We start from the raw sequence: 26,900 nt of genomic DNA on the forward strand, positions 1-26,900 counted from the left end.
TCGTAATATAAAAAAACCCGCAAAAACAAGTTTTCCCGTTTTTTGGCACTCAATGTGGTAATACTTTCTAATCCAGAACCTGCGTTTCTATAAAGGGTCCAAAGCAATAAAAGTCTATTTGTGGTTTGTTCATTTTAAAAGCCAATCAATGCACACTCCAGAACAGTAGGTGGCGCTGTGCAGATGTACAGTCAATGCCTCTGCCGAGCAACGAGAATTCGGGCACCGTTTTGTGTTTGTAAATTATTATTTTCTTTTCATGCCTAAAGAGTTTTTTTCCCCAAGTAAAAACACTTGGGGAGAAAAGTTCTGAAGTAACCGATTAGGGTTAAGTAAAATGTCTCGGCTATTGCCTAAACTCGTTTCTAGCTCTCACAGACCACATCCCTATTGTTCACTTGAGTTCATTAGAAGTACATCTCAGCCGGAGTTCATAACGAGACAGAGCTGAAATGTGAAACCGGCTAATGCTAACACTGTGCTAATTTAGCCTCGGACTTTGCTGGAGGAATATTTACTATATTTAGACACACATGAGGTCTGGTTTTCTTTCTCAAACATCTCTTTTACAATGTAGAGCCATGGCGCCAAATAGGGGCGGGACAAAATATAGTTTTGCAATATATATCGCAATAGGTCTCTGTTGTAACACCCATATCGTATTGATAACCGTGTATCACAATACTTCTGATACTCAACTCAGTTACTGAAAGAGAAATATACATAAATATATATAGCACAGTGGACTTTTCTGACCAAAAGAGCTAAAGAAAAGCTTCTGTGACTTGATGCGAAACATCCTCAGCTTGACCAAACACCCAGTCCCGTCGATGGGTTAGCTTCTCTACGATGGGCCTGGAATAAGGTGAAGAGACACTTTTTAAAATGTCGGCGATGAAAGATAGGAAGGGGCAAATAAAGTATCTCCAACAATCCGCATTGGCCTTAGAAAACCCCATATCGGTCGCCCTCTAATAAAAAAAAAACCTCATTTCTATGTTGAATTCTGAATTACCAGACAATGATTGTCTTCGAACTAATTTGCTCAGAGGTACGCACTTTGATTAAATTGCTTAACCTTTTGAAAGACGTGTCATTGCAATAAAACTCTGTGCCGCAATTAAGGAAAAGAGGTTACAACTGCCTTATCAAGTCATTTTCCTCTCAAAAACCTTCCGCTCGTGGTTTCGGCTTTGCTCCGACGCCGTTTCCTCATGTTTGACTCATTATTTGGATGACTACTTTCTGCTTCTGCTTGAGTGAAAACCATTTTAAAGTGACATCTCTTTTTTTTTTTTTGGGAGTAAACATTTCTTTTCCACTCTCCCGATCTGTGCTGGTTGAGGCCTTCCTTTGCCCCGTAGTCTCAGCAGACGCCGGCAGCCTCTCCTCACACCCCCCCACTGCTGTACCGCTAATGAGCTCATGTTCCACACTGGCCGTCCATCATCATCACTGCAGAGAGGAGCGTTCTGGGCTCAGATCTACTACAGCGACGGTGAGTTTGCTGAGAGACTCGTCCTCGTCCTGCGCTCCTGTCACCTGACCGCGACGACTGTCCCAGTCAAAGCCCAATGGATTGACCCAAAGTAACGGCTACAACTCTAACACGGGTGACGGGAGAGCTAACGTTTGTGTAGGGATCAGCACGGAGAATGTGGGGAGGGTCATTGAAAAAATACAAAGAGACGTTCGATCTTAAAGGGGGGGTATTATGCAAAATCGACTTTTTCAAAAAATGTTGTCGATAATAATTAGCGTTTTTGAAAAAAATACTTTTACCGCGGTGGATTACTGCGCCCGCGGTTTAGGCAAAGTGAGCCTTATGAGCCGCCGTCTCATCTGCAGAAGTTGCCGCGCAGGCGCACCTGTATTTACAACCAAAACTAAACTTTCCCAAAGCTGGAATCATGTCCGAGACGACAGCGCAGGATCTATCAGCCTCAGAGACCAAGCCTTAATTCCGGACATATTTTGGGTATTTTAATAAAGCTGAAGGACAGTTGATAGAGACAGTTTTCCTGTTTGCGGAGCGTGCAGGAGAAAGTGTCTCCAAATGCAGCAATACTTCGAACCTCTGACTCACCTGCGTGACCGTCTCCCACAGCTCTATAGCAGTAAGTTAACGTTAGCGTTTTAGCTGAAATGCTGATGTGGGACTTTGGGTTGAGGGAGAATGTAACGAGTCGCCCCATAGTGCGGCTGCAGCGCCACCGCCAGCATAAGCCGTGTCCGGATACCTCCGCACAATGGCACAATGTATTACGGGGCTCCCAGATTCACTCTCGCCGCAGTATTATTAATTTAACAATGATCACTGTCTGATGGCAATTTCCCAAATCTGCAAAGAGAAAGCTCACTGGAAGGACACAAACTGAGAACAATATTCCTGATATAGACGTTTTATCTTGTTCAAAAATATTCTTCTTAGTTTCTGGCGCTATAAATATTACATGTAACACCCTCGAAAAGATCAACAACACATCGTTACAGTTCCTTTACTTTGATGTGAAAAATTGCACTTTTTTAAGGCTTTGTCTGTATTTTTTTCAAATATAATAAGCACTGTTAAGCTTTTTTGAAACTATTTCAGTTTGTGAAGGACTATCAATGCTTTCTGAACATATCAACACACATAAAAAATACCGTGATAATACCGAAAACCGTGATAATTTTGGTCACAATAACCATGAGGTAAAATGTTCATACCGTGACAGCCCTAGTGTGCACACCTGAGTGTAGAGTGAAGGGCAGGGGGTTTGAGTGTGTATGAGACCATCGTGATACCTGTAAATATTGGGAGGGTTGGACGGGTGAGAATGTTTTAATGTCTTTTGAAATGTAAAGCACTTTCGTGTGTATGAAAAGCACTTTATAAATAAAGTTTTGATTATTTGATTATTAAGACATGTTGAATATTCTGTACACTGTGTTCCAAATGATTATGCAAATTGTATTTGGGTTGTTTACAATTAAAGAAACCAGGCTGGTTATTGTAAGAAAATGTTTTGAAATCTTGTACTAATGAGGGCCGGACTGTTAGCATTGGAGCAGTGCGAACTATACGCCACACAAGGGCCGAGTCTACAGTGAAGATCCCGCCCTTATGCCCTATAGGAACATGCCTCGTCAGAGCTGGGGGAGGGGGAGTCTGTAAACCTGCCATGATTTCCCCCTCGAGCGCGGTCATTTTGGCAAACGGGGAGGAGTGAGGAGGAGTCGTCTTTTCTTTTAAACGGTCTATGATGACAACGCACCATGTCCTGCTGTAAAGAAAACCTCTGCATCACTGGGTGCTATGGGCATAAAAGGAGAGAAACTCATGATGTGGACCCCCTCCTCCCCTGACCTCAACCCTGCTGAGAACCTTTGGAGCCTCAAGAAAAACTTCTATGAGGGTGGGAGGCAGTTTTCATCCATACAGCAGCTCTGGGAGGCTATTCTGACATCCTGCAAAGAAATCCAAGCAGAAACTGTCCAAAAACTCACAAGTTTAATGGATTTAAGAATTTTGAAGCTGTTATCACACAAGGGCTCCTATGGTCAAATATAACTTGACTTGTTAAGCTTTTTTTGATTGAAATAGCTTTTGATTTCAGTAAATATGACCTCCTAATGCTACACATTCAACAAATGACCATTTTCAGTTAATTACAAGCTTTAAAATGTATTGAAACGATGAGTTGCATAATAATTTGGAACAGTACATTTTGAGGTTTTTACTATATTTGTTTTTGAAAATCACTGGGAGATTTTTTCAATCACATTCATATGATCCTCTAACAGTTAAAGACTGTTAGAGACAGAAAATTATGCTGACTCTAATTTGAGTTGACAATTTAGAAAAATAATCATTTTAATTTTTCTTTGCAGTATATTTATTTATATTATTGTTTCTATATTTTAATATGCATGTAGCACTCTGGAATCAGTTTTTTCTAAAATGTGCTATAGAAATAAAGTGGAACATGTGTCGTACTGTATACGACGATCCAGAGCATCCCAAACATGCTCAATGGGTGTCAGGTCACTGACAACTGAATAGACCAGACACCCCCCCAATAAATCAAAACTAAACATTTCAGAGTGGACTTTTATTGTAGACAGCCTAAGGCACACACCTGTACAACATTCATGCGTCTAAGATTTGAGTGAAATTGGCACGGTGGCACGGTGGCACAGCGGTTAGGGCTTGTGCTTCACAGCTAGAAGGTCAGGGTTCGATTCCCACCTGGGTCGGGGCCTTTCTGTGTGGAGTTTGCATGTTCTCCCGTGTCTGCATAGGTTTCCCCTTCCACTAAAACATGTACAATAGGCCAGGATGAAAGAGAATGTGTTTCAGAGTGCACTTGGGGGTAGACAGATGGAAATCAGCTTAAACAGGCAGCCGCAGAAGCAAGTCAAATGTAATGCTGCTTAGTGCATTTTTTAATGCCACAAATGCAAAATAAATAAACAAAACAAAAACATCAAATGGAGGAAAGAGAACTGGGCAACTTTGAATTGGAATTGGCCACATTTATTTGCTCAAAACTGCAGCTGAATATGTTTTTTTTAATGCTCTTTAATGCCCTGTGGCAACCCTGGTTATTTGTAACATATAGTTCAACAACACCAGTTCTAAAAAACATAGTTTACAAGCATTTATTGAACCTCACTCACTAATCCACAGTCTGACACTGCCCTCTGCTGGTTCCCCCCTGCTCCTGCAGTTAGAAACATTCCCACAAACATGGAGTCCAGTGCAGGAGGCGGCCACTTACTGTGGCTGTATAACATGTAACTGGAGGGTCATTGGCTAAAAAGAACATCCAAGGCACAGGTTTGGTCAAGTCAAAAGTTCTTTATTGCATCATAGAGAAAAGCTTGTTTTCTATGGTTTATTCACTTTATTACAATCAATTCAAAATATCCTGCTAATCCTGTAATTCAGACTCTACAAACATGTTTACATTACAGTCCTCTCTCTGGTGTTGATGTTTCTGGTCAACTTAAAAGATGAAATACAAATCTGTAAATACTTTGTCCTGAGCTTGTTTGAGGAAAACTTCATACAAACAAAAGAATTACAAACAGTGAAACTTACAACAGCTTTATTTCATGTAAAACTCCTTCACATATGAGCAGGTCAGTATTAGTACTGCACATGCACAGTGAAGGAGATAATAGGAACCTAAACATTGCTCGGTTGTTTGTACAGAGGCTGTGTGCTCTCCTTATCAAAGCCTGCTCCAGATGTTTGATCGTCAAAGGCATAGAACGTATTTGTATAAACACTGCACACAAAAGCCAGACTGACATCACAGTACAGAGAACATTAGGACGGATCAGTTCAAATGCAACAGCTTCATCACTTTGCTCTAATGCTGCCTTCATGTGCTCTCGTAATTACAGTAAATACCACTACTATCTCGACTTTCCACTGGGAAACTGGGACGCCCAGGTCTGAGAGATGATATGATTTAACTGAACAGAGAGCAGCGATCATACATTTTCATGCCTTTTCGTGGATTGGTATGAAGTTAGGAAGGATCATCTTTACCAGAGCACATGAAGGCAGCATAATCCTGTTTTTTTTGTTTCTGTTCAAAAGCCGGACCGTCTGGAACTTTGCTAACAGCCAATCTTTTCCTCTGATTGGTCAAAACGCCCATCGAGAATTAGAAGAAATCCGCCCTGATCCGCTATACACGACTTTGTAAAGAATGGGAAAAGGTAATCCCATCACCGGCCTAAAACTTACAATAACAAAAGTATCACTGCATGACATTAAAGGTGCATTCATGTATTTGCCCTCGCAGTGACCCAGCGGCTGTATGAGTGGTCAGCATGGCGCCTTTACTTTCCATCACAGTGGTCTCTTAGGAGTGACATCTCCGAAACCGACACTATTGGAAAGAGCTCAGTCAGACTTTTGTGTATAAATTTGGAACAATAAGAGAGACTTAGCGTTTTTTTGTTTTGGAATCTTCAGATTTTTGTCTTTCAAACTAGCTTCCTCTAAAGTGCCTACTAAACATGAATGCACACAGCGCCCCCTGCTGCCACAGTTCAACACTGACATGTTTAGAAGAATCATACACGGGATTATAGACGAGACATTTTACAAAAATCAGCGGTACATATCGGCATCGCCAATCAAAATCCCCAATAATCGGTATCAGAATTCGAAAATCATTATCAGCCTCTGTTAGACATATTTCTATGATTGAAACCTTCACTATATCAATTAATGTTTAACTAGAGGCTATTTGAGAGATTTAAAAAAAAATCCTATATATCGGCTTTCCGCCAACCCCCTCCATATCAGTATCGGACCCCAAAAATCCATATCGGTCAGGCTCTAGTCCAGGGGTCTCAAAAAGCCCTTTTCCACCAGGCTGGTGCTGGTGCTGGTTCTGGGCCAGTTCCAGTTTCAGAACCGGTTCTTTCGTTTTCCACTGAAAAAACGCTGGCTCTTGGTTCCAAAATCTGGTGCCGGTTGGGAACCAGTTAAAAGCTGGACCAAGAAACGAGCACCAGTGATGTCAGCAGCTGGAGGCGTGGCTCTCTCCTCCAACAAACAATCAATATTAGTTAGTTTGTGCTTATAACTTCCTGGAGAGGCCAAAACAGTCTCTGTGGAGGAAACTAACTTTTGCTTTGCTTTATGCTCTTCAGCTAAAACAAAAGGGAACAGTTAGAAAGAAGAAATCAAAATGCTAACGGCTGCTGTGACAGGAACATAAACTTATTTTTCTGTATTTTATAACCAGAAGTGGCTGCAGTAAGATGTTACTATCCATTTTTGATGTTGACTTCCCAAAGTGTTGCTATGAAAATAGGCACAGCTTTCATTTTGGTGGAAAACCCAAGTCAGTACGGAACCAACCCGGCACCAGAACCAGCTCTGAACCAGCCCAGAACCAACACCTTGGTGGAAAAGCCCTAAAAGTAAATTGGGGCCAAATATATATCGGAGTGTATCGCCGGGGTCCATAAACAAAAGCCCCAATAAAATGTTTTAATTGGGAAAATACTATTGAGGAAACTTTCACTAAATGAATAATAATGAGCCTGACAGGACTGTAACCTGTCTGTGTCACAAGTCTCTGCTACACTGGAGTCGTTATACATCATCACTCAGCACTGGTGGTGAGCTACTATTGTAGTCACAGCCGCCCTGGGGCAGACTGACCATTTACCACGTGGCTATAATGTGTTGTTTATATCCTGATCTCTTTTTATGTCAGTGCCCTCTGCTGGACACACGTGGGGAATTATTTCCTTTTTTTCTTATTATTCAAGTTGCCCCCTAGTGGCTGGAATGAGCACACTGATTATTCCCTTAAACATTCTTAACTCCGCACAGGAATGGGCTGGAGACTTACTTTTTTTAACATACTCAGGAATTTGGGTTCTACAAGGATTTGGCCCGCGGGCCACCTTTTGGAGACCCCTGCTCTAGTCTCTAAAATGCTCCAGAATCAATCAAACCTTCCAAACTATTGATCCTGCAGCGTCCTAGAGACCACTGTGATGGAAAGTAAAGGAGCCATGCTGACCACACAGCTGCTGGGTCACTACAAGGTGAAATACGTACAAAAATCAACTTTATTTTCCACATTAAGAGTTGCATAAAGCACCTTTAAAGAGGGGGTATTATGCTTTTTTCAATCACATAGCACCAGTCTATATCACACTACAATGATGACCAAACCTTCTGTTGGTCTGTAAATGCAGTGGGGCGTTCCTAGGAGGACTCAGGCAAACCTATCCCTAAAATGGCTGCCATCAGAGTTTTTACAGATTACTCAAAACTACGTGAATGTGCCAAGGCAACACTTCAGGCATGTTTTTAATGAGGGAATGACGTAATAACATGATGTAAAGATTTTGCATAATACCCCCCCTTTAAGGAGAGCTAAAAACAATCTCTTGTGTGTTTGTGTAAATGTACAATAGCACCCCTGACACCATTTAATACATTTTAAATGCTACATACTCTGCCTTTAGACTGAGTTTGTTGGACATTTTCCTGTTTTCCAACAGTGAGCAGCATGTGCTCTCACATTCCTTACTTCAGAGTCACCAAAGCTAACAGCAGTGATGTTTAAAGTACTTCATTTCATTACTTAAGCAAAACAACAAATACTACTGGCCTTATATTGAGTTGCTGGGTCACATTATTACATAAGTCGAAGTTCTTAAAGAAAGATGATTAAGAGTATTTAAAGACATTATTCAGTCATCAGTAAATGTACACACTGCCACCTGCTGGTATGGAGTGTGTTTTGAATTGAATTGCAGTAGAATGTGTCCTACAGTGTTAATCTTTCAAATAAAGATGAGTAAAAGTAATACATTAAAGCCGCCCTCAGACGTTACATTTAGTCTGGGATTGTTGCATCTCTACAGTAGACGCACCACCCACACCTATTCAGCCTCACCCCCAACACACCCCTCATCTGCCCCCATTGTGAGATCAGTAAAGACTTATCTTATCTCATCTACAACCTATAGGCCAGTGTGACACCTCATTTGAAAGCTAAGACCTACAAAACAGATAGAAATGGATGCATTTCCTTGAGCTGTTGCTGGACCTTTTTCATTGCTTTTTTATCACATTTTTGTTGTGTCTTCGTCACATTTTTGTCACTCTTTCATTGCTTTTTTTGTTGCTTTTTCTTTTTAGGCTTTTTTTGTTTTCATTCTCGTTTTTGTATTTTGACACTATTTTCAAGAAGCTTTTCGATTTGGGTAAAGCCAAACAGGAGAAAATGTGCTAATAATAATAATAATAATGCATAGTTTTTATAGCGCTTTTTTGGACACTCAAAGACGCTTTACATTGCACTATTTGTTCACTCCATACTCCATAAGCTACTATTGTAGCCAGAGCTGCCCTGGGGTAGACTGACAGAAGCAAGGCTACCGGTCTGCGCCATCGGCCCCTCCGACCACCACCACTCACTCACTCACGCACTACATTTGCTAGGCTTCCTGGCGCAGTCATGTACCTGAACGCGTTCATTGAACGTAAGTTCATGTTCATATTTTGGTGAACTGAACGCACAGTGTTACTGCCTGATGAACGAAACCATGAACGCGTTCATTCTGGTGTCTGTGAACGGCATTTCCCGTTCTATTTACGTTCGTTCAATATGGTGCCAGATTTCTTATATCTGTGGTTTAAGACCGCGGATCAGTGAATATAATTATAAAACCCCGCTGCGCCCTCAGAGTTTACCAGCGGCTCTAAACTCTGGCGGGTCTATGGTGTAGCTCGCGCTAGCTCGGCTCCGCCCCCGCGCCAACGGCCCGACTGTGTCCAGGTCTGTGGCGGTGTCTCTGCTGTTTATGGCTCTGGCACAGGCCCTGCACACCGGTAACCAGCGGGTCCGCACGGTGCCCACGAGCCACAGTGTGAAGTTACAAAGCGAGTTTCCCTTGTGTAACGTCTGTCGCTCCAAACTCCTGTCTGCTCCGCGGTGCCACTCATTTGCATAAAGCCACAATGTGGAGTTTTTAAACTACAAATTAACTCATCAAACAATCTTATTCACATGATTAATTTACCAAATTAATTAATTAAATGCAATTGAGTATTTGTTCTTAATTTTCCACTAAGAATGTACCAATAAACTTTCATTAAAAAAAAAACAAAAAAACAAAAAAATATGATTAGCAAAGAGATCCAAAATCCGCACTAAAACAGTGGCAGGCTGACATGACATAGCTTGCATAGCACTAAGTGAGGAGGCCATAATATTTTTGACTCATGACTGAAGTCAACTTTCTCCAGCTCTACCAAGGTTGGCAAAAATGCATCTCATTAAGCATCAGATTGTTGTTAGTTCATTTTCGGAACTATGAACGAACTAGTTCATTTTGAAATTTGTGAACTGAACTTTGAACTAGTTCATGTAGAAAATGAACTTTCCCAACACTGTCCTGGTGTTACCAAACACTTCCCTGCTTAGCTTCCGAGGTCTGACGGGATTGGGCAGAGCAAAGGCGCTGTGGTCACTATCTAAGATTGTTTTCCTTGCATTGTCGTCACTTTTTCGTTGTATTTTTGTTGCCCCTTTTGCTGCGTTTTCATTCTCATTTCATTTCTCATTATCAAGAAGCTTTGAGATTCGGGTCAAGTCGAACTGGAGAAAATGTGCTCGGTAAAAGTGGGGGTTAAGAGCTTAGATCCATCACAAGGGCAGTGTGTAGAGGGGAGTGAGGGGGGCACTGTTCACTACTGACCATAGAAGTTCCTAAAGAATACTACTCCTACTCCTTACAACGACAGTACTTTTCCTTCATTACTGAGCCCCTCTGATCACTGCGCGCTCTGCTCCTCGCAGCCACAGAGGGGGAACGTCCCGCAGCAGGGCTGGAGCCAAGGCCTCCACAGGATCTGGCCCCAGGACATCTGACCCGAGGGCCCGTCTGAGTGGACCTGTGCCCCCTCGCCCGTCAGCGTGTCCCGGTGTCTCCGCACGGCCGCGCCCACCTCCCGCAGCGCCTCGTGGTAACGCGGCTCCAGCTCCGGGGTCAGGGGGCGGGACTCCGAGGGGTCGCGGCGGAGGTCGTACAGGAGGGGCGGGTCGTGGTGGGTCACGTGCTCCCCGTGGCACATGCAGACCCCGGTGTGGTAGCAGCCCACAGCGCCCTCTGGGGAGAAGTTAGGGGTGAACAGGTGGGCTTTGAAGATGGACTCGCCTGAGAAAAGAAACAGAGTTCAGGGAGACGAAGACATTTCATTTCCACAGAAAACGGAGAGACCATGGGGGCCCCTCCTACAGACGCCACTCTACAAGCTTCGGCTAAACAATATTCTGAAGGTTTAGATCATTTTGACCCTGGGAATCCCCATGCTGTTGTGTGCGCTCGAATCATTTCGAACTGCCAGACAAAATATCACAAGTTATATTTAGTCTGGGGACCACCGGTTCATTTTCTCGTAGTAGAGGTGTGGTTTATGATCGTCCATAGTCGTTTAAAGATGGAGTCGCTGCTGCCATGTTGGATCTGTAAATAAATAGGGGGAAGACAAGGAAAAAGAAATCTTTTACTGCACTTTTGCTCGGTGGCATTATTACTATTTTCAGTTTATATTTTGCCAAAAGAAACTCAATAGTAACTCAAAGTAGTGTAACTCAGCTACATTTTTAAAACAGTAACACATATTACATTTTTATAGCTGTAACTACTTATACAGAATATATGAAAGTTTTAAAGTAACTTGTCCAACACTCTGACAAAATATTTGTTACTTCTATGTCAGTAAATCAAAAGTATATAATTTCCTTTTAAAATTGCTAAAAAACAATATTCCTAAGTTATTTTGTTTTAAAGGCATCAGCTATATTTCTGTTTTGTGTGTTTGGGTGGGGCCAGGTGCCATGCAGTACATTAAATGGACAGGTGGGGGAACCCTTGGTGGTGTGGAAGCTGGCCTGGGTTTTAGACCCAACAGTTTTTTGACTGTGCTGTGAAAACCTGTGGAACTGTGGAACTGTGGACCTCTGTCAAGATGTGTATTAGTGGAACTTGGACTAAAACATATTAAACCCAAACCTCTTCAGTATCCTGTAAGTCTGGACATTCCATTTGTTTTACCAAAAAAGCACACGTCAAGCTAAGGCTACAGCCCAGGCTGCTTAGTATGGCAGATTACCTTCAAAAATTGCCATAACATATATATTTGAAGCTGTGTCCATTATTTGGATTTTGTTGCAGAAAAAATATCTGCACTTTTGGGCGCTTTTTTAATACACCAAATTATTTTAACATGAAGTGAGTGATATGAATGAGTACAGAAAGTTTAATTTTGATGTCAATAAATTATATATTTTTTTCCCCCATTAAAGCAGTACTAAGTAACTCTTCCCCCTAAAGGCCATAAGCGCAACTGCAGGTGTAGTAGCAAGTTACGATTTTTTAATTTATTAATTGTCTTGGAGAGTAAATACTACGCTGACAGGAAAGGCGAAGGGAGAGAGGGTTACTGTGCATCCAATTATACAACGGAAATATTTTTTTTCACTCAAACTTGGCTGTAAATACTGTTTAAAGTGACGTTAGCCTGCAGTTAGCTTTGCCCGTTAGCATGTTAGCTTCTTCTTCGTGATTCCATTAGTGTGTATTGCTTTCTCCGCACCGGGGGCAGTCAAGTTGCAAACATGGTTTTCAGGTCAGAGACACCAGGGGGAGATGAAAGACCCTCCAATCATCCCATAAACACTACAGGGACTACGGGAAGGATTTATTAAGGTAAATAAGTTACTTAGTACTGCTTTAACTGCAGCGTCTCGCCTTTAAAAAAATGTGTTTGTACGTACTCCCCGGGGGGTGCCAGCGGACAGCGTTGAGGTGGACTCCGCAGTAGTGGAACATGAACTCGTGACCTGATCGTCGGGCGGTTCCCTCCAGCAGAGGCATCAGGTTGTGTCCGTCCAGCGCTCTGGCCGACACGGAAACACAGCAGAGCAATTGTTATTCCCAAATAATCTTAATCAAGGAGGAGTAGACTGGGCACAGCCGGGGGTCGAGGTCAGGGCCACTGCAATAAGTGAGTCCAGGCTTCAACAGTTTGCTGAATGTCTCTCCTTGTTCTTCGCCCCTTTCACCTTGAGCTGCCCTGTCTAATACAAATCCTTAAGTATTGAGTATTATTAACCTAAAACAGTTGACACCAAATGCGTAGGACCTCAGCTTTTCTCAAAACAGCCACCGGAGAAGATTCAAAGATGGCTCAAAGATGCGTCAGTGGCTCAAAACACAGCTCCAGGTCTGTTTCTGATGGGAGAAGAACATCGTAACATGGTAAGATCATAACCCCCCTCCCTCTTTAAAGAAGAAGACAGAATTGGTCGAAATAATTCTACAAGTTCGACTTTAAAGGTCCTTTGTAATGGAAAATTGACTTTTTGGAGCATTTGAGAAAGTTACAACATTCTATCATGAAAAAACTCAATTGATATTGATTATAAAGGATTACAAATATGAAGGACGATCTGAGGCCCTGACACTTTATTATATAATGTTGGTCAAATATATTATTTAGTCTCACATCACTGACGCTGACTACAGTTGAGTTTGTGCGGTAGAAATGAGAGTTAAAGTGATGCCTTGTACCTCAGATAATCAACATGGGGTCTCGCTGTGAAAGACAGATGACTCTTCTTTGTTTAGTGCACCCATGAGTCTTATGGAACAACTACAATACTTAAGAACTTGGTTTTCACCCAACTGGTGCCTCGCCCCTCCTTTACCAAAGCAGTCCCAGAACTGAACCACTCTGGACCTGAAGATCGGAGCAGCTCAGACCTCCCTCTGGATTGATCCACTTTAAGCTGTGGAAACTCTCCCAAAACACCTAATTTTCACCAATAAAACCACCCGTATGTGCTTGCATTTAAGCCTATTTACCGGAGTTAAATGTTGTGCAGTGTTGCTTTAAAGCAGGGGTCCTCAGACTTTTTTCTCTGGGGGCCACATTATTGCTCCTGACTATGATGGGGGGCCGGACTGAGTTGGCTATAACATAGAATTGTATGACTCAGACCAAAATGCCTCATTATGAAGTAGAGATGACTCGCCTGCACAGTCGTCCCCACGACTATATCCACAAGATCAACACTTGATTCAGGCTAGGGCTGCAACTAACGATTATTTTGGTAATCGATTAATCTACCGATTATTTTTACGATTAATCGATTAATCACTTGAATGTGAAAGGTGCATGGAAATTTTATTTTTTCCATTTTTTATCACATAAAGCTAAAGTGGCGGCGCTTGAGGACATGTTGATGGAGTAAACTTAAAGTAAACGTTAGTGGGAGGCTATTTGTGCTAATTCTGCTTTCTGATTGGACGAGACAAAGACAGATATTTATCAAATTTACGATGTACAAAACACTGCAGACCCTAACTTAAAAAATAAAGTAGGTTTTCATCCAAAATACATAATTTTCATGTCTTTCTCCTCTACTTTAGTCTGTGTTTAGTAGAAAACGATTAATCGATTACTGAAATAGTTGACAACTATTTTAGTAATCGATTAATTGTCGATTAATCGATTAGTTGTTTCAGCCCTAATTCAGGCTCATATTTGTTTCACTGTAGTGGTTTGCAAAAATAGTAGTCAAGTCTTCACACTTTGTTTTAGTTTCCATTTATTTTTATTTTCAAATAAAACATCATTATGTTACATAATGAATGTAATGTGACCAAAGTAATAACTTCTTACACTTGTATTGTGCTTTACAAGCCTGTGTCACAAGTTTCTCAAAGTACTGTAGTCATTATTCATTCTCTCCACACTCTGTGGTGGTGAGCTTCATTTACCACGTGGCTATAATGTGTTTATATTCTGATCTCTTATGTAAGTGCCCTCTGCTGGACACCTGTGGAATTATTTTTTTATTTATTCAAATTGCCTCCTAGTGGCTAGAATGAGTAAACTGTTTATTTAGTTAAAATATCCTAACTCCGCACAGGAATGGGCTAGAGACTTACTTTTTTTTGACATACTCAGGAATTTGTGCTCTAAAAGTCGGTGGGCCGGATTAAATCATCTCGCGGGCCGGATTTGGGGACCCCTGCTTTAAACTATGCCAATTATAAAGTTGTCGTTTTTCTTTTACCTGTCCGGCTGGTCGTCCCGGGCTAAGTGCTTGAGCGTGGGGTACAGGTCCATGAGGCTGGTGGGCTCGTGCACCTCTCGGCCCTGGGGAAGTCTTCCGGGCCATCGGAATATCCCCGGGACCCTGATGCCCCCCTCCCAGCCCCCCATGGCCTTCCCACCTGGGGACGGCAAACAGAGCAGTGAGGGTTTTTACCCAATGGTACAGACGTCAAGATCAACATCAGTTTTACAATCACTGCGGCTGTAAAAGCTCACGGCAACATATAAAATACACAATTACTCTTACTCTTATTTAATACACTCAATGATAGGGACAAAAGAAGATATGTGAAATTACAATCAGGTTAAAGTTAAGGCAAATAGATAAAAACATCAAGACATGGGAAGGTCACGTGATGGATTTTTTTTCTTGGGTAGGGGAGGGGCGCCAGCCTGTGGACCGGAGGGCGAGGAAGTTTGGGAAAAAGTCATGAACGCAGACGCAGAAGGATTGGGGCGTGGCCAGGGAGGGGATGAGTGTGCAGTTATGTGCATAATCCTTGAAATGAATGTGTTTGTAAATATAGTCGTGCAGCCTCAGTCCACATCTGGTTTAGCTCTGGGACTTGGCCTCGAATGGGGAATGTTGACTGCACAGGAGGGATGAAAGGTAATGCTAACAAAAACTAGCCTGTGAGCTCACAATCAATAAAAATTATCTAGAATTAAGTGGACAGTCTTTTTCTACAAACCACATATTCAGTATCCTGAAGGAGAAGCCAATTTCATTTCACCACTAGTACAAAAATGTGGGCTTTTACGGTTATTATCCGAGTTAAGTACCTTTATAAATCCCGTTCCAGCCTCCCTTCTGCCCCGCCGCGTCCCTGTCCTCCAGGAATCCCCCGTGGTCGGAGGTGAAGTACATCAGGGTGTGGTTGGACAGGCCCAGCGAGTCCACCGTGTCCGTGATCTGTCCTAGAACCAGAGCGTGAGCTGAGCTGAGGTGATCCCATGTGCAAAGATACAGGAGAGTCATGGAAGTCCAACACACCTACGATCCAGTCCACCTCCTCCAGGTTGTCCCCGTACAGACCGTGGCGGCTTTTGCCCATGAACTGCGGGTTTGTGAAGAGCGGCGTGTGGATGTGAGCCAGGGAGAAGAACAGCAGGAACGGCTGATCTTTGTTCCTGCAAAGATGAAGCAGGAGCCGAGTGTTATCGCCAGGGGCTTGTGGAGGCACAGGGGCAGGTATTTAAATTCTGAGACTAGGTCAAGCTCCACTCCATTCAGAAAGACATTTGTGTCATTGTCAAGTCAGGTCGTTGTTTTGGTGCTAAAGCGGCTCAAAGTTTCACCCTCATAACACCTAAGTCCAATCTCCATCTCAGTGGGACTCTCCTGGTTAAATAAAGGTCAAATCAAATAGAAAATACTATTTTTTCATTCATTCATTCATAAGATGATATTCATATATTTGATATTCCATCCATCCATTTTCTTCCGCTTTATCCGGGGCCGGGTCGGGGGCAGCAGTCTCAGCAGAGATGCCCAGACTTCCCGATCCACACACACCTCCTCCAGCTGTTCTGGGGGGACCCCGAGGCGACACCAGGCCAGCTCGGAGACATAGTCCCACCAGCGTGTCCTGTGTCTTCCACGAGGCCTTGTCCCACTAGGATATGCCTGGAACACCTCCCGCGGGAGGCGGCCAGGAGGCATCCGGAACAGCTGCCCTAGCCACCTCAGCTGCTCCTTTCGACATGAAGGAGCAGCGACTCTACTCCGAGCTCCTCCCGGGTAACTGAGCTCCTCACCTGATCTCAAAGGGTGCGCCCAGCCACCCTGCAAAGGAAACTCATTTCTTGTATTCGCGTGATATTCGTATTGATATTCAAAACTTAAATTGGACACAACAGGAAACTTTTGATCAAGAGCGTCAAATTTCAGAACTGCAGTGGAATTTGTTTCAGACCATTGTTTTTGTGTTTTTGTCAAAGGTATGCAGTAAAAAATAGTGCAGCAATGTCATTGTTGTGTTGTTGTGTGTTCGGGCTCTAAGGAAAATGTATTTCGTTTTTTAATCCCACTCAATGCTTTTTAAAGGGGGGTTATTATGCAAAATCTCCTTTTCAAGCTTTACATCATGTTATTATGTCGTTCCCTCGTTAAAAACATGCCTGAAGTGTTGTCTTGGCACATTCACATATTTTTGAGTAATCTGTAAAAACTCTGATGGCGGCCATTTTAGGGATAGGTTTGCCTGAGTCCTCCTAGGAACGCCCCCACCTCCTGGAGACGCCTCCGAGCTTTCGTCACCAGCCGAGTAACCAACCACTGCTCCTCAGCAGAACCCCCTCCCCACTGATGCCACAGACAGCGTGTGGAGGGGGCGTGTCTGAAAGGGTCAGAGGTTCTTAAAGAGACAGAGGCCTATTTCAAGACATTCACTACAGCCATTTTGAGAGAGCAATTTTATACAAGGCAGTTATTCTAATTTACTGCATTTACAGACCATCTCGTCATCATTGTAGTGTGCTATAGACTGGTGCTATGTGGCTGAAAAAAGCATAATACCCCCTCTTTAAGGCCCTAAAATGACTATAATTCATTACTGACATTTGAACCCTACGAGAGGCAACCGCAGCCAATTTGATAGTTAAGAGAAAACAAGGTTTACCATTTCTGTGGTAGTTTTCCATTATAGTAAAAGGTCCAAGTAGTTTTGCCTAGTACCTCACTTTTAAAGTAGCAGAAAACATGAAGAGCACAAAATGAAAGCATCCCAGTGAGTGTTGTAAAGCCCACCTGTGGACAAAGCCCTGTGCCTCCTGCAGCAGTCTCTGGGACAGCGTGTCCACTCTCAGGGGCTGCTCCACCACCTCCCCGTCCCGCATCAGCACACAGTTCCACCGGGCCAGCAGCTGAAAGGGCAGCAGCCAAATGGCCGAGGAGCAGAGGAGGAGGAGCAGGAGCGAGAGCAGGAGACCAGCGCTGACGTCCAGGAGGCCGAGCACACGCACCCCCACCTGCAGAGATAGAACCAGGGGGACGGCATGAACGGGACGCACCGTACGGAGGACGGCGGCGACAAGGCAAACAGACAAAGAGCTGTTCCGGGGTTTGATGAAGACTGTGGCTGCATCTGAAAAGTGGCAAAATAGCTTCTCCTTTGAGGTCGACGTCATGAGGACGACCTTGAGGAACAGGAACTTCAGCTGCTCCTTCTGCGTCAGGACAATCTGAACAACCAGGAAGTCACATCGCCACCAGCTCATTCATTCAACTTACAACACAATGGACGACAATATGCGCTCCATATTCTCCTGCACTGTCACAAATTTAACCAACAGTACAAATATAATCTGCACAAATGATTATCTTAAAGTTTAGTCCTAGTTTTAATCGACTAAAATTATATCAAACTTTAGTTGACGAAATCCAAGCTCAATTTCCTTTGGCAGAGAATTCAAACAATATAAGGCTCTTTCAAACAGTCATTGGGTGTTTGGATGATTTTGTCACAGTTTTAGTCTCATAAACAACTTGTATTGTTTATATAATATTATTGTATAATTTTAGTTTTAGTTTGACTAAAATTATGACAAAACATTTTAGCCGATGAAATTAACTCTAACGCTGCATGACCTGCTTCATACTTTCATATATTTAGGACAAAGCTCATATTTTTATTGAATGAAACGTCACACGGCAAAACTGTCCATTATTGCACACTCGTGCTTCAGGAGGCAGCAGTGGATTGTGGGATTGTTCTACCTCCTTATAGGGATGGGCGATACCACATTTTTTGGAATCGATACGATACCGATACTTTTGGGGTCATTTTCGTCGATACCGATACCCATACCGATACCGATACTGGTCATTTCATATGGGTGAATGTATTTCAATCAATATACATTTCTAAAACTAGTTATTTTATATAATTAACTGGTCAATTAAAATTATATTACTTCAACTGGTTAATTAAACAATACTAATGTGAAATTAAATACATAAACAACATCTATTATAGAAAACGCTATTTCAATGGCCGCCGCCTGGGCGCCGCCATGTTTATTTCCCATACCGACTTTGAAGCTAAGCAGGGACGGGCCTGGTTAGGACTGGGATGGGAGACCGTTTGGGAACACCCGGAAGCCTGGCGACAGTAGTGAGTTTGTGCGTGGTTGGTGCTGGGGGCTACATCCGCTGCCGGCCCCCACGTTGCGGTCCCGCCGCCCGTGGGCATTGACCACGGGTCCATATGGACCGCGGTGCTGCTGTCCGAGGACAACCCGCCGTCACAACAACGCGAGTGCACGAGATCTGACTGCCCTGCGTGTGCGCGCATCCAAACAGGGAGATGTGTGTGTGTGCGCGCGCGTTTGTGTGTGCATCGGTGCGTGTATGTGTGCGCGCGCGCATCCAAACAGGGCGATGTGTGTCATCGTCACTCACCCTAAACTGCAGCTGCAGACGCTCCGCACAGGTACAGTTACATCCTCCAAAACACATCTGCGTGTCTTTGTTTAAGTCTCTCCTGCAGTGACCGAGGCTGTGCTTCATTATAATTCATTATTATAGCGTAAGATCCAATCCTGGCCGTATTTCGTCTCCAAAGCTTTGTCTCCGAAAAAAAGTACACTCAAAACTTTGCCCAAAACCTGCTCAAACACGAGCCTCTAATCAAACGCGCTGCTCCGACTGATTTATCCTGTGAGTAAAAGCGACAATGAAACTACCAGTTAACGAGCGCATGGCCTGCACTGCGTAGTTTTTTCCTTTTTTTTTTACGTTGCTGCTGTAGCCTACCATTTGTTTTCTATTTTGCTTTCACGTATTGTGAGCCCAGAGGTACATTTTATTCTAAAGCAGCTTTGAACGCATTGCCAATTTTATTGTAAGGTTATAAATACTCTCTAACAACGATCATTAGGCTATTCCAGTTCAAAACCTACTTCTTATTTTTTTGAGTGTAAACTACCGTGATGCACCAAACCACGGGTCCTGCACCGTGAACCAAACCGTTAGAGCCCGAACCCCTAATATTTATCCATAATTATCCCACTGTCTCTTGAATTCTATTCCCTGAGTTTATCGAACATAGTGTCGTTGTAGTTAATAAGAAAGGAGTGCGGGTGCATCAAACACTCAAATTGCAGTTTGTTTGAAATTATTTTTAGCATTCATTATTTTAAACATTTGTAGTGGCCATAGTTTTTGGAATGGGTTGGGAACCACTGGTCTACTGCTGAACTGTGTGACCGGTTGGACATTTCTTTGTAATAACTCATAATCTCAGACTATCAAATGTGGAGACTAGCGAGGCCCGGCCGAAGGCCGGGTCTCAGCTAGTTTAAATGAATACTTAAATGACTAAACCAGAATGATATGCCCGGCTCAGTTCAATCCTTTGCTGTTGTGACTGTTTTGGCTCAGAACAAAGAAATAAATCATCATTTTGTGTTGATAACTGCCCCGCCTTCTTTTTACATATGCAAATTAGTATTGATACTTTTTGCCCAATATCGATACTTAAAAAGTAGCCGTTTGGTATCGATATATCGATACTTTGGTATCGATCCGCCCATCCGTACCTCCTTATGGGCTTATGAGGAACATCCTGGGGTTCCTCTGCAAAAGGAGGCATTAACGTCTCAAGCCCCACTTTAACCGAGCATATTTTCTCCAGTTCGGCTTCACCCAAATCTAAAAGCTCCTCGAGTAGCGACCTCAAAGCCTATTCACCTTATTCCGCCCCGCCCTGTTTTGCCACTTTTTGCGTTGTCTCTGCACTTCCGTTGTCCAGACACCTCCGGTCGAGCGCAAAGCCCGTTCATTTAAACGGAGAACGAGGGGGAAAGTTCACCGCTCAAATCTGATGTTGCAAATGAACATTGGACCATTTCACACAAGTCAATCTACTAAACGAGTCAGGTCGGAGAAAAGGGGCGGGCACAATTCACGGCGGCGCCCACGCGAGCCTCCGGCCAGGTGAATAGGCCAGTCTGACGCCTCATTTGAAAGCTATGACCTACAAAACTGATCTAAATGGATCTTTTTCCTCGCCGTGTCATCGTCACTTTTTATTGATTGTTTTTCCGTCACATTTTCGCCACTTTTTTGTTTGTTGTGTTTTTGTCACATTTTTGTCATGTTTTTGTTGTTCTTCTGTTGCTTTTACCGCCTCGTTTTTGTCACATCTTCCTCACGTTTTAATTGCTTCTCTCTTCGTGTTCTTTCTTTCTTTATGTTGTGTGTTGTGTCACTTCTTCCACCTTCCTTTTTCTTCTCCTGTTTTTATTGTTCCCTTGATGCATTTTCATCCTCCTTTTTGTCTCGGTTTTGACGCTATTCTCAAGAAGCTTTTAGATTTTGGGTAAAGCCAAACTGGAGAAAACGTGCTCGGTTCAGCTGGGGGTTGGTTAAGAGGTTAAGGGAAGGAATTACTACAGATAAAACTTGCTGACCTTGTAGTTTAACCCCTTAACTCCCACCTGAACCGAGCACATTTTCTCCAGTTTGGCTTTACCCCCAGTCCAAAAGCTTCTGGAAAAAAGTTGTGAAAATAGCGAAAATAGGATGAAGATGTGACAAAAAAAGTGAGAAAACTTTGCCAAAAAAGTGACGAAAAAATGACAAAAATGTGACCAAAAAATGACCAAAAAAAGGCAAAAAATTTACCAAAAAATGACAAAAAATGTGACAAAAAATTGACAAAAAAACGACAAAAAAACGACAAAAAAGTTACAAAAATTAGTTGACTACCCGCAAATAAAAGATGAAAAAAAAGAATCTGATTATTTGAGGAAAAAGACCCATTTAGATGAGTTCAGATCTTAGCTTTCAAATGAGGTGTTACACTGGCCTACAGGATTTGGGTCAGTGTTAATTTTGACAACATGTTTTAATTTAGTTTTAGTCTTAGTCTTTTGACGAAAATGTAATTTGATTTTAGTCTAGTTTTAAATGTGACAAAAACTAAAGAGCTTGTTGTTGACTTTAGGAGGAATCCAGAGAGCCCCAAACCGAGCTTTATCCACGGGGAAGAGGTGGAAAAGGTCGACTCTTTTAAGTACTTGGGGACTGTTTTTGATTCCTCTCTACGATTTGATAAAAACACAGAGCAAATTGTCAAACGTGGACAGCAGCGAGTTCACCTGATGAGGAAACTGAACTCTTTTAATGTATCAGCAAATATTTTAAGTAACTTTTATCATTCTTTTATTGAAAGTGTCTTAACCTTTTCTTTTATTTGCTGGCTTGACGGCCTGTCTGTGAAAAATAAGAACAGTCTGAACCACATTGTCAAAGTGTGTAGACAGATTTCTGGGTGTGCGTTTTGAAGACCTCGCCTCGCTCTGTAAGAGAAGAGTCCTCCAAAAGACTCGATCGATTTTGGGTCAACAAAATCATGTCTTGCGGTCGCACTTTACTCTGATGCCCTCCGGGAGGCGATATGTCGCCCCCCAACAGAAAAGAAAACGCTCTTCAAAGTCCTTCATTCCGACTGCTGTCAGAAATTTAAATGACAACATCTAGGAAGGCAGTGTTTATCTTGTTCTTTTTTTACTGGTCCCCTTGTGTCCTGATGCACTTACAGTTCATGACGTCTGTATACGCTCGTATGTGTCTCCATTTACTGTTTTTTACGACCAGAGAGCAGTGAACAGAATTGCCCATTGAGATGAATAAAGTTGTTTTGATTTGATTTGATTTGATTTAGTTTTAGTCAAAAAATATCTTAAATTTTAGTCTAGTTTTAGTCGACTAAAATTGCAAGTAAATTTAGTCGACTAAATTTAAGATGAATTTAGTCGACTTTGCATTGATAATATTCATTATAATCATATTTAATCTTGTTCCTCTGCTTCATGGAGCTGCTCCACATGAACAAAGCTCAGAGCTGCTCCTTTGGCAGAGAATTTAAATGATATGAGGCTCTTTCAGACTGATTTTAGTCTCTCCTTTTCATTTTTATTTAGTCCAATTTTAGTCGTCAAAAATATCACTTTGACTAAAATTAAGACTAAATATTTTAGTCGACGAAATTAACACTGATTTGGGTAAAGCTGAACTGGAGAGAGGACTCGGTTCAGGCGGGAGTTAAGAGGTTAAACCAAGACTACAACGCTTTGGGAAGACTATCTCATTGTGATTCCCAATCCCCCTCATTCCTGCTGAAACACTGGTGCAGTTGTACATTTTCCCCACTGGGTGTCGCCCCAGCACAGCGGTGTGAAAGCGCAGTCACACTGGAGTGGCTTTTTATTTGCATGTGTACAGTCTGAGGCTGTTATGAACCGTCCCACGCACAGCCTACCTTTGTTTACAGTGAGTCACCACTGTTAAAACGGGTCATTACATTTCCCCGTGCCCCGTTTTTGTTCCGGTAACACGAGTAATCAGAGTAATCAGAACGGAGAGAGGTGTCGCTACCGAAACCGGTTTGCCAAGTCGCTTTATGGACCGGTTGGAGCGCGATGCCTGCACACACTTTGGAAACACTGATGGGAATATTCAGAATATTCTACAGTATCGGTTAATGTGGGGTCTGGGGTTAAAGACATGCAGCAACTCAATGAGGAAAAGGCCAAATGAGAACATATTATGGGTAAAATATGTTCCCATAATGTGTTCCAGATATGTAAATGACTTCCGTGGGCATGTTGGTGCACATACGTGACCCGAGCGGTTCTCAACGGGTGGTTTTCAGGAGCACTGACAGAAAGTTGCAGGCCCAAAAATGGAAATGAACAAATAAATACTTTGATTGACAGTTTTTGGTCAGTCCCGATACCTACACTCAGATATTTGTCTCTATTTGTATCTAGAAACAGAAAACAGAACAATTATATGTGGAAGATTTGCAAATGAACGATATCATGTTCATCTCCACTGACAAGAAATATGGGAAAAATGGGGAATTATCATAAAAAAACTACATATAAAAACATATAAAATAAGCAAAAATGAGGGAAAAGGTTGGGAAAACAAGACAAAATTGGGGCAAAATAGAAAAAAAGGTAAATTGGGCAAACATGGGGCAAGAAAAAAAATGAAACATAGGGAAAAAAATTTATTGGATAAAAATAAAATTTGAGCTGAAACAACCAAGTCACTTCCTTTAATGCTGTCCCCGGACCAACAGACCAACAAAGAGAGAAGATCATTTCTTACTTTCCTGCTTTTATTCCTCCTTTTAATTTTTTCAATACCAGTAGATCCTAAACTTATTTTTCCAGACTGGAATCATTTAATGGTACCCAGCCCCAAATGATACCGATCTGGTATCGGAAAAAAGGTTTAGGTACAACCATCCATCCATCCATCCATCCATCCATCCATCCATCCATCCATCTTCTTCCACTTTTCCGTCGTGCACCAGCCCCTTATGGCTCCTCCTGCAGGTGGTGGGTCCACGGAAGGACGGCCTCACGATTAACCGGGCCTGTTGGTCTCTCATTAGGAGCTTCTGAACCGCTCTTTGTCTGACCCGTCACTTAGGACCTGTTTGCCATGAGAGACCCTACCAGAGGCACGAAGCCCCCGACAACAGAGCTCCCAGGATCAATCGGGTGCTCAAACCCCTCCACCACATTAAGGTGGCGGTTCCAGGAGGGGTTAGGTACAACCAGTAATAAAAATACATATCTTTAGACACTGAGCTTTGGTTGTTTCAGCTCTAATAAATAATACAAATCTAAAAGAAATAGTCTTTTATGGAATAAATTAACATTATTGTTCTGTTTTCTGGTTCTACATGTCTAACATGTTACTGGTATAGAAAAAATATAACGGTATCCAGACCGGGTTATAAACCAAACTCCACTTGACAAGCGTATAACCAGAGCAACATGTAGATTTAACATAAAAGACTGAAGAAATATGAATTTAAAAAGTATTGAAAGCATCTATACGATAAGTGGCTTTATGTGCTTAAAGGTGACACATTTACAGAGATGCTGATTAATGGGAAGTGTCCCTGTTCAAAAAAAAGAATAAAATAAAGATTGAAAAATGAAGGTGGTATTGTGACAAATGTGTATCACGATATATTGTCCTTCACAGCTATTGAACTGTTACAGCCTCGCACATGTTATTAAGCTTTTGCAGGTCAAACTCTCTCTCCCACTGTGAGTTAGTTACTCCCACGAGACACAGAGAGAGAGAGAATGGGTCCCGCTCTGGTGCTAGAATTAAAGAGCGCCGCAAAAACGTAATCAAAACACCAGCACGTGTTTTGCATCTTATCTGGTATTGAAGACATCCATAATTCAGCAGTTGTTGAAAGAGTTCTGTATCTAAAGTGCAGATATTTGTCCTGTCATGTTGAAATCACAAAGCACATCCAACAGACTGTAACCTCTGAGTGGAAACACTGCCCCCTGCGTTCCATAATCCATCTGCTCTCTGTTTTTGATCACCCGTGGACTCCCAGCGCCTCTGCTCTGACTCACTCCCGTCTCCCCCGGGGCTCTCTCTCCAGCATCACAGCGCACATGTGATTGATAGTAGATCGCTATGGCAGCCGTCTTTGTTGTGAAGATTGATGGAGACGAGAGCACGGGTTGGTCACATGTCTCTGTGCGGTTCATAAAAGCTGTTTTCAACACATTAGTCATGAGACCACTTCAAGTGTAATTGGATTAATGTGTATAAATGGGACATGTCGGTAGTAAATCAGGGGAAATCGTATGAACATGTATTTAGGATGTGTGGTGGAATGGCTCAGTGCTGAAGTAAAAGTACAGTTACTTCATTAAACACACTATACTGCAGGGCTGCTCGATTATAGAAAAAATAATAATCACGATTATTTTAGTAATAATTGAAATCACGATTATTTGTTGCCTTGAAAAAAATCTTTATTTTATTTATTCATTTTTATTTTTATTTTAAAAAACAACTATGGACTACATTTTCTTTGGACAATAAACTTTTTTTATTATTATTATTTTTTTAAATATGTTCACGTTTCTAAACTAATCCTATAGGGACACCTGCCCCCTGCTGGCCAGCCCTCACACCTGTCCAACAGAGCCGCGCGGCCTGATGACATCATCACACAGCGCTGATGTTTTTATGTCAGACTAAAGCCTGAGCCTTTAGCTCGTGAAATGCAAAGGGAACAGAAACAATCATCTCAGCAGCATGAAGTACTATTGTTGTGATATCCACTTTTATTGTAATGATTTCGGGGTGGGCGTTTATAAGCTTTTGCTTCGGCCCACTCCTTTTGAGCAGAATTTTAACTGCTCAAATGAACAAATAAACTAAACTAAACTGAAGTAATAAGAGTTTGCTTGAGCTCCGTTGAGATCTGCTCCTGAAGAAGAGTTTTAGACTTTTCTACTAAACAAAACCAGTGCCTGAGCAAAGGATGTCGAGGCTTCTAAACAGCTGTTCTCCTTTCAGCACAGGGTGAGCTCTTAACAGTGGCGTTATCTCAAGAGTTAGGTATAAAAAATATTAGTACGATATTATTTACAGTTCTGTCAGGCTGTGTTAATTTCGTCGACTAAAATATTTAGTCTTAATTTTAGTCAAAGTGATATTTTTGACGACTAAAATTGGAGTAAAACTAAATTAAAAGTTTTTCATGAGACTAAAACTATGACTAAAATGTCCAGATATTTTAGTCGACTAAAATAAGACTAAATAAAAATGAAAAGGAGAGACTAAAATTATCCAAACTTCTATTGAGCGTCTGAAAGAGCCTCAGATCAGGTAAATCCTCTGCCAAAGGATCAGCTCTGAGCTTTGTTCATGTGGAGCAGCTCCATGAAGCAGAAGAACAAGATTAATTATGATTATAATGAATATTATCAATGCAAAGTCCACGAAATTAGTCTTAAATTTAGTCGACTAAAACTACTTGCAATTTTAGTCGACTAAAACTAGACTAAAATTGAAGATATTTTTTTGACTAAAACTAGACTAAAATTGAATTACATTTTCGTCAAAAGACTAAGACTAAAACTAGATTAAAATATGTTGTCAAAATTAACACTGCTGTCAGGCTGCGCTGGTGTTTCAGCCGATCAGATGCGTGACACAAACCGCGCAGGACGGACTTTTTGCGCTTTGGATGGACGAGCGGGAGGGCATCCTTAATAATCGTTTGTTCTCGATTATGCCATTTTTGTGATCGTCTAGTGCAGGGGTAGGCAACGTCAGGCCCGGGGGCCAAATCCGGCCCTCCGGCACAGAACCTCTGGCCCTCAAGATGATTTTGAGAAACACTAGTACACAAATCACAGAGTACTTTTAACATTATTATAGTTAAAT

At 42.2% G+C, this 26,900-nt stretch overlaps 1 protein-coding gene and 1 long non-coding RNA gene across 2 annotated transcripts in view; both read right to left on the bottom strand.

Annotated features, from left to right (window-relative positions):
• The window catches only part of LOC306967831, a 168,983-nt gene that overhangs the window by 56,430 nt on the left and 85,653 nt on the right, over positions 1–26,900 (bottom strand). The gene's annotated exons all lie outside the window — the stretch shown is intronic.
• Positions 10,239–26,900, bottom strand: part of arsh (arylsulfatase H) — a 35,178-nt gene continuing 18,516 nt past the window's right edge. Inside the window, exons 6-11 of the mRNA XM_079562921.1 lie at positions 17,415–17,635; positions 15,660–15,796; positions 15,449–15,583; positions 14,625–14,784; positions 12,318–12,439; positions 10,239–10,695 (exon numbers count right to left, since the gene is read on the bottom strand). Coding sequence (XP_079419047.1) covers positions 10,313–10,695; positions 12,318–12,439; positions 14,625–14,784; positions 15,449–15,583; positions 15,660–15,796; positions 17,415–17,635 — 1,158 coding nt within the window. The 3' untranslated portion in view covers positions 10,239–10,312. The remainder of the gene's footprint in view (positions 10,696–12,317; positions 12,440–14,624; positions 14,785–15,448; positions 15,584–15,659; positions 15,797–17,414; positions 17,636–26,900) is intronic.

This window comes from Gobius niger (assembly GCF_951799975.1).
Source record: "Gobius niger genome assembly, chromosome: 9".
In the NCBI taxonomy this organism is placed as follows: Eukaryota; Metazoa; Chordata; class Actinopteri; order Gobiiformes; family Gobiidae; genus Gobius; species Gobius niger.